At 35.3% G+C, this 14,774-nt stretch overlaps 1 protein-coding gene across 2 annotated transcripts in view; it reads left to right on the top strand.

Annotated features, from left to right (window-relative positions):
* Positions 1–14,774, top strand: part of NCAPG (non-SMC condensin I complex subunit G) — a 48,763-nt gene that overhangs the window by 25,354 nt on the left and 8,635 nt on the right. For both annotated transcript variants that reach the window (XM_074229727.1, XM_074229728.1), the window contains 4 exons: positions 5,152–5,262; positions 6,067–6,186; positions 10,300–10,539; positions 13,385–13,566. In XM_074229727.1, the coding sequence (XP_074085828.1) occupies positions 5,152–5,262; positions 6,067–6,186; positions 10,300–10,539; positions 13,385–13,566 (653 nt within the window). The remainder of the gene's footprint in view (positions 1–5,151; positions 5,263–6,066; positions 6,187–10,299; positions 10,540–13,384; positions 13,567–14,774) is intronic.

Here is a 14,774-nt window from a genome sequence, read left to right as displayed (position 1 = left end):
TAATATATCCCCTGACAACTGCCTTGATTGTATCCCATGGGTTTGGTTATATTGTTTCATTATTGTCATTATCTAGGATGAAATAATTAATTCTTTCTATAATTTGTTGTTTGATTTGGAAAACTTTTTAATTATCAAATTTAATTTAATCTAATTATCAAAATTATCCATTTTACTTCTGTAATCCTTTCTGACTTTTATTTGATCATAATCTCTTCCCTTTTCTTTAAATCTTACAGGTATAGTTTGCCATACTTCTCTAATTTGTTTATATTCTTTCTGTATAAATCATTTATCTGTTTTGATATTATCTTACTGTACTATGTGAGATGTATCTGATGTATGCTTGGTTTCTACCTAACTACTTTCCTGTTTTCCTGGCAATTTTTATCATATGTTGAGAGATCTTTCCCCAAAAGCTTAGATCTTTAGGTTGTCATTTACTTTCTATTGTATATCTGATCTATTCCATTGATATACAGCTGTATTTCTTAGGCAATGCCAGATTGTTTTGATAATTGCCACTTTGTAATATAGTTTGAAATCTGGAACTCTGGGCCACCTTCCTTCACAATTTTTATTGATCCTTTTGATATTCTTGACTTCTTCCTCTTCCAAATGAATTTTATTACTATTTTTCCTAGTTCTTTAATGAAATTCTTTGTAGTTTGATTGGTATGGCAAACTACAAAGAATTTCATTTGTCATTTTAATTTTCATTGTGATTGTTATGGCACTAAATTAGTAAATTTAGTTAAGCAGAATTGTTTTCATTTTTATTATATTGGATTAGCTTACCTATGAGCAGTTAGTTAATTTCTCTGTTTAGATCTGTTTTGGAAAAGTCTTTTGTTATTTGTAAATAAACTTTCTGGATTTGTCTTGGCAGATAGACTTCCAAGCATTTTATGTTGCCTGCAGTTATTTTAAATGCAATTTCTTTATCTCTTCCTGCTGAATTTTTGGTAATGCTGATGATTTATGTGGTTTTTATGTCCTGCAAATTTGCTGAAATTGCTAATTGTTTAAACCTTTTTTTTTGTAGACTCTAGCATTCTCTAAGTAAATCATCATATGACCTGCAAAAAGTGATGGTTTTTGTTTGTTAGTTATTTTAATATCTTCAATTTCTTTTTCTTCTCTTATTGCTATAGCTAACCTTTCTAGTACAATGTTGTATAATATGGTGATAATGTACATTCTTGCTTTATCCTTGATACTGGGATATTACTGGAAGGCTGCAAGTTTTTCCCCCTTACAGATAATAATTGTTTTTGATTTAGATTGATACTGCTTTTTATTATGAGAAAGGCTATATGCTGTCTGGCCTCAGATTCGGAGGGGGTGACATCTTGAGGCCCCCTGGGGCAGGGAGAGAAAAGGACAGAAGCAGTGGCAGACAGGAGGTCCTGGTAAAAACTCATTTCTCCTCATCCAAAGAGTTCTTTTTCCGGATTGTTGCACGAACATCAGGTGACTTTTGAAAGCTTCCCCTTTGGTCCAGTTGGAGCCAGAGAGGAGAGACCTGAAGGTGGGAAGGCCCAAGTGGAGTGGAGGAGTCGCTAGAATGAGTCCTAAGAAAAACAGCAAAAGGGCAAAAGCCACTGTCAAAGGAGAGCAAGCTACTGGAGGGGCTTTAAAATTTGATCAGATGGAAGAGAAGCAAATACAAATAGTAGTGGAGCAATTAATATCCTTAACTATTCACAAGTGGGGTCTCCAGGGAGCTGAAGGGGTGGATGAGGTAGGAACTTAGACCTCGGGGTGGGGGGAGTGCCAGCCTATCTGTTGCCCAGGAGGCTGAGCCAGGGACAGGCAGTGGCATAGGCAAGAGAGAAAGGAGGAAATATGACCAGAAGGGCAGGCTGCTTAGCAGTGGGGTAGTCCTATGTGACTGCTTCAAAGGACAGTGTCCAGTCTGCTTCTACTTATACCCCATGTGCAGCTCCAAGAGATTTGGAGTCAAATATTGCAGGAACCGGGGCTGCCTCTACAGGAAGACCAAAAATCAATTTGGCAACCCACTCAACACCTTAGCATTCACCTATCCTGACTGTGAGGCCTAGCAACCATGGGCCACATCTGCCTCCCTTTTCTTGGGAGAACCCAAAGGGTTGCTTTGTTAGTGAGTTGAGCTGACCTGGCCCTGGGGAGTGGCAAACCTTCCAGTGCCCCTGCCAGGTCAGGGCTGAGCAAGCTCAGCTGCCATTGTTTTAGGGCTTTGGTGCATAGGAAGCAGAAGTCATTCCTGCCCTGTCATCCTCCCTGGAGCCAGTTCAGTTTCTGAAGCCACCAGGGGCTGCCTCTATTTTTTTGTTTCAATTAGCACCTGGCAGTTAACAAACAAGCAAACCAACCAAACCAAACCTGGGGATTTATTTTCTGTCTAGTTGTAGCACTTCGGAGTCTTTCTGTCTTTTTTTCTACCATTAGCCCAAATGCTCATACTGGGTTCTCATTGATAAATTCTTTAGCTAGTGAGATTTTTCAGAGATGAAGTAGATAAAGATTGTTTAAGTAATAGCATTTAAAGAACTAAATAAAATCCATTTACAAATGCAAAAAAAATTGCTTTTCTTTTTTAGTGTATTTAATAGGAGTGGATGTTGTATTTTGTCAAACGCTTTTTCTGTATCTATGTAATAATGATTTTTTTTGTTATTAATATGGTCAATTATACTGATAGTTTTCCTAATATAGAACCAGCCCTGCAATCCTGATATAAACACCTGTCCATAGTGTGTGATCTTTCTGATATATTGCTGTACTTTCCTTGCTATAGTTTATTTAGAATTTTTGTATTGATATTCAGTAAGGAAATTGGATTATAGTTTTCTTTCTTTTGGGGGTTTTTTTTTTTTGGTTTAGGTATTAGGATCATATTTGTGTCATAAAAGAAATTTGATAGGACATCTTTATTTTAAATTCAAATAGTTTATATAATATTAGAATTGTTCCTTAAATTGTTTGGTAAAATTCACTTGTAAATCTACCTGGTTCTAGAGATTTTTTGCTCAATTTCTTTTTCTAAGGAAAGGTTATTTAATTATTTTATTTTCTCTTCTCTTAATCTGGGGAGTTTATATTTTTTGTAAATACTCTTACATTTCACTAAGATGATCATTTTTACTAGTTTGTAACTGGGCAAAATAATTCCTAATAATTGCTTTAATTTCATCTTCATTGGTGGGGCATTCACTCTTTTCATTTTTGATAATAGTAATTTGGTTTTTCTTTTTTCTAATCAAATTAATCAATAGGTTATATATTTTGTTGGATTTTTCTATAATATTACCTTCTAGTGTTTTTTATTCTTTAATTTTATTCTTTTGATTTTTAGGATTTCTATTTTGTTGTTTAATTGTGGATTTTTAATTTGTTTTAATTTAGATTTTTTTAGTTGCAGGCCCAATTAATTCATTAATCTGCTCTTTCTCTTTTACTGATGTACACAATAAAAGAAATAAATTTTCCCCAAGTACTGTTTTGGCTGAATCGCACAAATTTTGGAACATTGTCTCATTGTTGTTTTTCTCTATAATAAAATTCATGATTTTTCTTATGATTTGCTCTCTGAACCATGAAGTCTTTAGGATTTGATTGTTTAGTTTCCAATTACCTTTTTATTTTATTTTATTTTATTTCATTTTATTTTATTTTTTTAGGTTTTTGCAAGGCAAATGGGGTTAAGTGGCTTGCCCAAGGCCACACAGCTAGGTAATTATTAAGTGTCTGAGACCGGATTTGAACCCAGGTACTCCTGACTCTAGGGCCGGTGCTTTATCTACTGTGCCACCTAGCTGCCCCCCGCCAATTATCTTTTAATCTATGCTTCTATGACCCTTTATTAAATGTAATTTTTATTGTATTATGATTTGAAAGGGGTGCATTTTATATATTTGCTTTTGGTTGTGAGGTTTTTTTTTTTGTAAAGGTGCCATGTATATCTGAGAAAGTCCTTTCTATTCCCATTCTGTTTCCTGTTGAGGAATATTATTTCTAACATTATATTCATCTTGAATTCTTTTTTATTTATTTTAACTGGGTCTGTATGTATTGGGGAACTGATAGAGGAAAGGGAGAATTGGGGGAGATGGTGGTAGGAAGTAAAACCCTTGTGTGAAGGGATGCAGGGAGGGAGGGAGGGAGGGAGAGAGAGAGAGAGAGAGAGAGAATAAAATAGAATAGATAAGAAATATACTATCTGTAAATTTGAATTGTATGAACTCAACTATAAAACAGAATAAAATAGCATAGTGTATCAAAAACCCAAATCTCACAGTATGCTATTTACAAGAAACATTTTTGAAATGCACATGGAGTGAAGGTAAGTGACAGGAATAGAATCTCTTATGCTTCAACGGAAGTTACAAAAACAGTGGGGATAACAATTCTGATCTTAGACAAAGCAAAAAATAGATCTAATTAAAAGAGATAAGGAAACTTTCAATTGCTGAGTATCATAGACAACGAAGTGATAATAATGATAAAACATATATGCACTAAACAGTACAGCATCTAAATTTTTAAAAGAGAAGGTAAATGAGTTATAGGAGGAAATTGACAGTGAAGCTACACTAATGAGTAACCTCAACTTTTTCCTTTCAGAACTAGAAAAATCTAACCAAAAAAATAAAGAAGAAGTTAAGTTGGGTGAATAGAATTTTAGAAAAGTGAGACATGATAGGCCTCTGAAGAAAACTGAATGGAAACAGAAAGGAATATACCTTTCTTTTTTAAGCAGTCTATGGCACCTGCATAAAAATTGACTATGTATTTGGGCATAAATACCTTACAACCAAATGCAGAAAAGTAGAAAAACATCTTTCAGATCATAATGCAATAAAAAGTTCATTCAGTAAAAATCTGTGGTGGTAGACTAAAAATAGAACTAATTTTATAAATATATTAGAAAATTGATTATTAATAGGGCAAAAGTTTTTGAAACCTAGAGGTTTTAAGTTTCTAACATTGCCATTAAAAATATTTTTTTAATGTAATTTGCATTGCAAATTCTCTGGTATCAGCTTAGAATTTAGCACTTCCATTTGAGCTCTGGCTAGATATAAATGACTTCTTGTATAACTTTATATATGTGTATAATGAAACATTCTCTTTTATTCTGAATATTTTTATTTTCTTTGATTTCAGAATGATCCTGAAACATTACAGAAATGTCTGATTTTATGTTATGAGCTTCTGAAACAGATCTCTATTTCTACAGGCATAAGTGCAACCATGAATGTTATTATTGACTCTTTGGTAAGTTTGCAATACTTTCTAAAGTTTTATTTTAGAATTTTTCTTTCCTCTTCTCCCCTTTTATAACAGTATATTATTTAATATTGAAAAAGTATGGGAATCATCAATACTTTTTGAGTATAAAATGTATCCTTGGCAAAATATTAACTATGAAAACCAGTGATTTGGAGGAAGGGAATGTCTTTCAAGTTAGAAATGAATGTGAGAGGGGCAGCTAGGTAGTGCAGTAGATAGAGCACCGGCCCTGGAGTAAGGAGTACCTGGGTTCAAATCTGGTCTCAGACATTTGATAATTACCTAGCTGTGTGGCCTTGGGCAAGCCACTTAACCCCATTTGCCTTGCAAAAACCTTAAAAAAAAAGATAAAAAAAAAGAAATGAATGTGAGGTTTATTGAGCCTTGCATAGTTAGAGCTGAAGATGTTCAAACAGATCAGAGTATATTAGCTTCTTTAATCTTGGGTTCAAAAGGAGTTTGTTACAGAAATACAAACAATCTATTTATGAAATAATTACACCTATGAAATGGGAGTTGTTAACCTTGTGTCATGGACCCTTTTGACAATCTGTTGAAGCCTATAGACTGCTCAGAATAATAGTATAAAAGAAAATGTAATGAACCAATTTAGGTCAGTTTGATTATTGTGTTAATGTTTTAATGAGTTTATATGGAACTGCATTTATATATATATATGTGTGTGTATATATATATACACACACATATATATGTTTTCAAGTGATTATTATTTGTTAAAAATTCATTATATTCATCTCGGTCGTTTTAATATCTTTTGATTTCTTTTAGATTCTTCCTGGAATAACAAGTGTTCATCCTGCAGTGAGAAATATGGCTGTTTTATGCTTAGGTTGCTGTGGTCTACAGAACCAAGATTTTGCCAGTAAACATTTTGCATTGTTATTACAGGTAAAATTTAATTTTTGTCAAGATTTCCTTTATACGCTTTTGGGACAGAAATGTGTATCTGTTGTAATCATACTATGTAGATATTCTTTAGTTTGGTTTCTGTTCATTGAAATTCTTGCCCTTTTTCCCCCCTAGATGGTTTCAGGGCTTTCATTAGAATGAGAAGATCTGTGCTTGTGCTTCCTTTAGAGTTACAATCCAGACCCACTACCTTACTCACATTTTGGGTGTTATTGTTTCACTTTGATGATTTTCTTTACTGAGTAATTGTTGAGTCCCTTTCTGGACTCATAAGTTGAGTCTCACTTCTAGATTCCCTCAAGATCTCCAAGTGCTTCGTTTATTCACCAAAACACCAGTGCCTAAATACCTTTCTGGTCTCTAATCCACTCCCACTCCTGTGGCACTTAGTAAGATAAGACTCTGGTGTTCAGGGACACCAGGTAAAGATAATTCACAATGCTCCCATATACAGTGGTTCCCAACATATCCCCCTTCTTATTTTTGAAACAAAATTATTGCATAATGAATGCCACATAAATTGTAAACAAAAGTTCAAAAATAGTATACACAGATGTCAATTTAACAAAACCAATATTCCCAAATTCCTTGAAATACATTTTATCCCCAATTTACAAAGATTACAAAGTTTTTCTTTTGCCAACAAAAAACTTTTCAAAGCAATCAAATTCAAAATCTAAACTAAAAGGAGTAACTTTTAACTTTACCTAACTATTTCAGAGTTTAGACACTAACACAAACGCAGAAAACAATTCTTTTGTATTTCAAACTCACCCAAGTGAGATTGTTGGACACCCTGGCCAGTACCAAAATCTGAAAATATAGAAACATTTTCCCACTTCTCCAGGCCAGTAGAGAGATCTAAAAACATCCTATTGATGATTAAATACACATATACAGGTGACACACCAGTTAAGACCGGTCAACAGAAATACAAGTCATAGGCACAGGCTTCATTTGAAAGACAAAATCCAAATTTCCCAGTCCCAGAAAAAAAGTCTTCTTCCCCCCCTTTTCTTAACTAATTGAACCACAAAGTTTCCCAATCAATAACTTATTGAAAAATATAGTCATTGCCCCGCTCCCCCTTCCTCCCCAAACCAGGAAGAAGGCATGGGGGTCCCTTGATTTCTAAAATAAGCTTTTTGAGACATGGGTTTGAGTTTTGAAGTTCCAAAAAGAAAGATTTCCCTTCTCCCTCCCCCTCCCTCTGCAGAGTGTGGGAATGGCAGAGAATGAGAGAGAGCATTTGAAATTACTTAAGATGTTGACAGTACAATCTGGAGTTGTTGCATTTTGTAAACAGTAGTCAACACCATTACAAACTGTCCAATAGCATGTGACACCTTCACTCTCAACAGAGTAAGTGTGTGATTCACAGCCTTCTGCTGGGGGAGCAGCGCTCTTGGTCTCAAAGCCCCCAGCTATAGGCTGAAGAAGTGAATTGTCCTCAGGCTCTAAGTCAGGGTCTTCGGCAACAACGTGAAGTCTCTAAAGTTGCCCATAGGTTTAGGGTTTGGATCAGGTGTAATCAGGCTGGCAGCTGTAGCCAAAAGGAGGACTCCTGCTGAGCAAGAAGCTTCACCTGGGGCACTGCCTCAGAGACTCTACTTCTTGACTCCTCAATGTTAAATACTCAATTCTTTTCTCAATTTCCCTGGTACCACTTTGTTTAAAATCAGCCCCTTAAATAACAAATCAACTGTTACTTTCTCCAGAGTCCTCTACTCTGGGATGTTGCCTGGTTCTCTTGCTTGTATCTGCTATGTCCTTATTCTGGACTTTACTCAGATAACACTGCCTTTATGTGTCTTTATGTCCCTTTACGGGTGCCATAGTTTAGTCCCTGTTGGGTGCCATATGTTGAGTTCCATTTCTGAACTCCCTCAATCTTCCCCAGGTGAGTGTTGGAGGGTTGGAAAACAAGTTTTTCCCTCAAGATTTCCAGGTGCTCCATTTATTCACCAAAACACCAGTGCCTAAATATATTTCTGGTCTCTAATCCACTCCCACTCCCCTGATGTTTAGTAAGATAAGACTCTGGTGTTCAGGAACACCAGGTGAAGATAATTCACAATGCTCCCATACACAATGTAATGTTATCTAGAATAGTTGTTGGTCAGTAGAAATTAGAGAAGTTTAGGAAGGCCAATTATTGAAGTTGCACTGTGTTTAGAATTAGAGTTGGATATATTAACGCAATTGCATGCACTAGGATATATGGTTGATCTTTTCCAATTCTTGCCATCAGAAAGTTAAACAGGATGTACTTAAAGATCTACAAAAGTCATATTTATATAAAGTAAGTTATGAGATCCTTTTTCTTTTTGTCATTTTTTGAATGCTTTTCTTGTTTTTGATTATCATTGGCTCTTAACAGGTAGCTTTAATTTTTCTAATATATTCTTGTGTTCCTAATAGTCATCTGTAAAGACTTCAATAATACACTGGATCCATGATCTCATTGAGGAGGGAATTCCTGACTTTTCTCAATCTGTGCATTTCTGGACTTCATAAATTTAATAAATCTTCCACTTCTAGAGGTTCTACCCTACATACTCAAATCCTGTCTAACTCTATTGATATTCTATGGGTACAGTACTTGGCCTATCATCCTCTTATCCCTTGCATTCAGTAACTGTCAAACTTCACTCTTTTTCTTATCATAAATACAAAAGAGCAATAGAAGAAATTTCAAATGTTTGTCCTGAAAGAGGGGAGCGACCCATGTGAACATATTGGGAGGTCTGTTGTGGAAGGGAGACTAGGCTTAGGCCCAAGTCCTTGAGTAGTGATAGAGATTGATTTGGATTTGTAATTTTGGTCAGTTGTAGCTTTAGATTTGTAATGTAATGAAAACTTCCCAGTAATTTGAACTACTAAGCAGTTAATGGATTACTTTAAGAAGTAGTAGTTTTCCTTTCTTTGAGTCTTTCAGCCTTGGTAACTATTTGTTGAGGATGTGTTGTAGAGAGTATGATTGGTGAGGTACTCCTAGATAAGAGACCTTAAGAAGTCCCTTTCTTCTCTGAATCTGTCCTGACTACCAGATATCTCTGGCTTTATGTCTTGCCAACTCCTCAAACTCGGCATGTTCAAAAGGGAATTTGGCATCTTTTCCCCTAAGATTACTTTTCTTCTAGTTTCTTGCATTTTTATATCAAGCACATTGCTATCCTATTGCTCATCTAGGCTCTAATTCTGGATATCCTGACTTAATTTTTCCTCATTCTCCAACACCAGAATGAAATTATTTGCAAGGTACTCTTGATTCTCCCTACATAAAATATTTTGTTATTTATTTCTCTGCTCCAGCTGCTTGCACCCTGGTTTGTATGATCATCCCCTTTTACCTGTTATAGTTTCCTGACTACTCTCTCTCTCCCCTCTTTTATCCCTCTTTTACATAGCTGCCACAGTAATCATCTGTAATGCTCAGAGATGACAATATTAATGCTGCTCAAAAACTTTCAATATATATTGTTTAATGTAGACTCCTTAGCTTGGCATATCTAAGACTTTCTGTACTTTGGTTCCACCTTACCCTTTTCAGCCTTATTTCACATTCTTTCTCTTCATGTACTCCAAAGTCTCACTATTCCTTAGGATTATTCTACTAGTTCTTAACTTCCTTTTTTTAGTATAGTCCATTTCCTTTTCCTGGAATGTCTGCTGATCTCTTCCTGCCAAAGCCTCTTAGATGCCACCTCCTCTGGAAAGCCTTCCCTAATTCTTTCCCTTTTCTCTGGATCCCCCAACTTGAAGTCATCTCTTTCTCTTCAGATTTTTCTAGAGCACTTTATTTACACCTTATCTTTGTCCCATTTGCACCTTCTGTTGTATCCTTGTGTGCTCCATCACTTCTAGCCCTAACCTACTCAACCCTCCTACCAGGTGTCTCCTGGGATGTGATTTGTTGGGGGGTTTTTTTAATCCCACCATTTATCATACTTCCTGCACACAATTACTTAATCATTGTTTGAAGCATTGATTCTTTTTTTTTGAGATATCCCAATAGACTTCTTTTGTTGAAGTGAGAATCATTAGTGATTTTTGACAGAATTACATTCCTTTTCCTTTGCTTTGACTTAGGTTTTGCAAATTGATGATGTCACAATAAAAATAAGTGCTCTCAAGGCAGTTTTTGACCAGCTAATGTTGTTTGGGACTGAGCCATTTAAATCCAAAAAAGTCAAGGACCTTGAGAGTGGAGAAGCAAAGATAACTGAAGGCAGTGATCCTGACCATGAGCTAAAAATAAAAGCAGAGGAAGAAGAGACTGCCACTGCTAAGAACATCCTGAAGCTTCTGGCTAGTTTTTTAGACAGCGAGGTAAGGAATAGTTGTCATTCTGTTATTGTTATTTTTGTTTATATTTATACATGAATTCTCTAAGTATTTATCATATACTTTTACTACATTGTAGAGTGTCTCTTAAACCAAATATTGATAATTACTTCTAATATTTGTGTGCTCTTATTTTCAGAGGAATAAATACTATTTAGGGATTTCTTTGGGTTTTTGGGGGGCGCTTGGGGGGTTGGAGTTGTCGGAGAATGCTGCCTTCATGCCACCATCTTGACTCCACCCCTGTACTTAGGGATTTCTTTATTTTACTTTCTCTTTTCATATGTAACTTAAAAATTTTAGGACACATTTAGGATTTCTTCCATATTCTTTAAATTACTTTAGAAACATTTCTTATTGTTTTCGGCATGTGTGCATTGTTTCTTTTCTCCCAGAAGAATTATAAGTTCTTGAGGGCCAGCAATTATGTCAGATGGTCTTATATCTCACTCAAAACTAGAAAAGAGTTGTACATACTACAAACACTTAAGAAGTACTTAATGATTGAATGACTTATTCTTATTAATGACTTAATACTAATAAATCCTGGATATTAAACATTTTGTTCTTTTTTCTTCTAAGAGAATTTGAAGAAACTTTAGATTGATTCATGAATATTTCTGCCAAAGGATTATATTTTATGGTCATCATTCATTTTGCAAACATTTCTTTAGAACTTACCATATACGAGATATTGTGTTAAGACAATGGAGAATTATAAAAATGAAACAGTTCCTACTCTTGAGGAGCACATATAGATAGATACAGAGTAAATACATATAGAAGAAAGAAAAAAATAATTTCTATGGCTGATTTAATGAATATTTTAGATTAAAAAAATTATATTATTTAGGAACTAAGGGAAAAAACTAGCTTTTAAAAACTTCTTACTGTAAGTTCTTTGGTTGTAGGGATCCTTGTTGCTTACATGATATTCCTGAGCACTCAGCAAAACCTGGTGAAAGTCCAAGCCGTCCAGAGGCTCAGTTAATTTTTGTTACATTTTCCAGTACTCTTTGTTAGTGAAGCAATAAAGGCTGGAGATCTGGTTAGTGGAGACTGTTTGCCCAGAGGATATTATAAAAAAAAAAAACCATACTGTAATAGAAAAGATATAGTTGGAAGGCCTGAAGACGACTATTGCCTCTGGCACTTAGCAGCTGAGACTTTAGGACAAATCATTGACCTCACTCTGCAAAGTGCAGACTTGACTGACATCGAGGTTTCATCCACCTCTTCTCTTTAAACCCCAACTTTTTTTTTTTTAAGATTTTTTTGCAAGGCAGTGGGGTTAAGTAGCTTGCCCAAGGCCACACAACTAGGTAATTATTAAATGTCTGAGGCTGGATTTGAACTCAGGTACCCCTAACTCTAGGGCCAGTGCTCTTATCTACTACGCCACCTAGCTGCCCCTAAACCCCAACTTCACGAAATCTTATTTTCTAACCTTTCCCCTAAACTAACTTGTATTTATCTTGTATATGTTACGTATATTCTTCTTTAAGTCCGTGTCTCTCCCAAGGTGTACATTTTTAGACCAAAGGCAGTTTGATTTTTGCCTTTGAATCCTTATGTTGCACAGGGTCCAGCACATAGTGAACCCCTAATAAATACTTGTTGATTTGGTTAATTGACAAAGAGGTTCATTGGAACAAGTTGAAGAGTCGATCAGAGAATCCTAGAGTTAGAGCTAAAATCTAATACAGGTCACCTAGTCCAACCCCATTGCTTTATAGATGAGGGAAGGAAGGCCCAGAGAAGGTGCACAAGGGCACACAGTAAGTAGCATCATCAGTAAGCACTGTCTTCTTTGCACTAAACTACGTGCTGCCTTATACCCCTGGTCTGTCAAGCCTTGTTTGGAAGACCCTTTAGTTTAGTGGTTTATTTCTTCTGTGCTAAGACTTAAGAAGCAAACCAGCTTTTCCAGAGGAAAAAAAAAAGCTTCATGACATTGAAAAGAAAAACTCCTGTAGTGCACAAGTTAGATTATAGAGATTTTACTAAAGTTCCAAAGACTTCCTAAACTAAAAAATGGTTGGAAATTACTCAGTAGCTTCTGAAATCAATTCTATCTCAAGAGAATCTAGAATCTAGTTCTATTCCAAAGTAGGAAACTGAAAATCCTTAGATATTGTGTGTGTGTGTGTGTGTGTGTGCATACATACATACATACACATATAAGCATGCATGTATTTAAATATGATTATATACATTTTTCATAATTTATACAGCTTTAAATATTGTTGTGTAATTTGGATAGATTTTAATGTATGAATTCACTTCTCAAATGACTTTGACTTCTTTGAGCTGTCAAAGGGCTGTTGCAGAGTTAGGAAACTACTTCATTTTAAAAATGAGAATAATGATATTCTTCTTAGTGATATGAAGAAAACACTTTGTAAACTTAGACTCTGGAACCAGTTTATATACAGCTGATCTAAGGTTAAATTATGAATTAGGCAAAATTTATTTTTTCTGCTCTCTTTTTACATTCTACTTCCATAGCATGGTCTTTTTTTTCTTTATAGTTTTTGCTAGGCAATGGGGTTAAGTGGCTTGCCCAAGGCCACACAGCTAGGTAATTATTAAGTGTCTGGGGCCGGATTTGAACTCAGGTCCTCCTGACTCCAGGGCCAGTGTTCTATCCACTGTGCTACCTAGCTGCCCCATTATAGCATGGTCTTTTAAAAAACTAGGTTAGGTGGATTTTGAGTATTGTCTTTGGGCAGTAACAGTTAAAAATGCTAGGGCTGTCTCCTTGTTTTTCTGAGAAGTTAAGAAATAATTGTACCATTATCCTTTCTGTCATTATCCAAACCTGTTTCAGATTTCCGAGCTCCGGACAGCTGCTGCAGAAGGACTAGCCAAACTGATGTTCTCTGGGCGATTAGTTAGTAGCAGACTTCTTTCTCGTCTTGTCTTATTGTGGTACAATCCTGTGACTGAAGAGGATGTTCAACTGCGACATTGTCTAGGGGTCTTCTTCCCTATATTTGCTTATGCAAGCAGGTGTTTGAATCATATTAATATATTAAAATGTATTTTTAAAAATTGCTTAATTCATCACTTGAATTGTAGACGAGTGAAGACAAAGAAGCAAGAAGATATCAGAAGCACTTAAGTATTTCTAACTTTATAGAATAAATACATTTCAGCAGAGGCTATTTTAGTCAATTTCTATGAAATAAGTCTTCTTCCCCCACCCTTCATTTCCCCAGTAAAATTAAATATATGCTGACAAAAATTATCACTAAATGGAATAAGTTAGAAATTTTGTTGTTGTTTTTGCAAGGCAATGGGGTTAAGTGACTTGCCCAAGGTCACACAGGTAAATTATTAAGTGTCTGAGGCCAAATTTGAACTCGGGTCCTCCTGATTCTAGGGCCAGTACTCTATGTATGCCACCTAGCTACCCTAGAAGTTAGAAATTTTAAGTCAGAAGAGTCTTGAAATAGCTTAATAAGAATTCTTTAATTATAAGTTCATTTTTTTCTTTTCTTTTTTTTTTTTTTTGCAAGGCAATGGGGTTAAGTGGCTTGTCCAAGGCCACACAGCTAGGTAATTATTAAGTGTCTGAGGCCAGATTTGCACTCAGGTACTCCTGACTCCAGGGCCGGTGCTCTATCCACTGTGCTACCTAACTGCCCCCATTTTTTTCTTAAATGTTAATTTTTCCTACTTAACATTTTGCTAAAACTCATTTAAATAAACTTGGTGAGACTAGTCAGTTATCTCAAGACATTTAAGGACAAAAAAAATGGAAGGTAGAAAACAGAAAAGAAAAATAGTTACGAAAATTATTATATCAAATCACTTTCTCCATTATGGAACCAGCACCCTTGAACCCCTAACATCATGGTCAAAGATGTTTTTTATGAGGGAATAGAGATGGCATTTAAGAGAACAAAGATGGGAAAAGTATCTTGATTAAACTAATTAAACAATTGTGAGGGCATCAAGGGCTCAGTGAAAAGAATCAAAAAGAAGAAATACCAAAAATATTGGGAGAAAAAATTCAGAACATTTGAATCATCTGTACGTGAATAAGAGGATTCTTGAGTTAGTAGGGAGCAGGCAGACTTTTCCAAGCTATTTTCAGCAGACAAGGACATCTTTGCCATTTCAGTCTCCTGAAAGAAGTAGAAAATATAAGATCCTAATCTGCTTATTGTTTGTTGATTATTAATAAGCATTTATTTTGGCAGAGCAAAAAATTA

Source organism: Macrotis lagotis, chromosome 3 (genome assembly GCF_037893015.1).
Source record: "Macrotis lagotis isolate mMagLag1 chromosome 3, bilby.v1.9.chrom.fasta, whole genome shotgun sequence".
Classification (NCBI taxonomy): Eukaryota; Metazoa; Chordata; class Mammalia; order Peramelemorphia; family Peramelidae; genus Macrotis; species Macrotis lagotis.
This window is presented reverse-complemented; position numbering and strand designations above follow the sequence as displayed.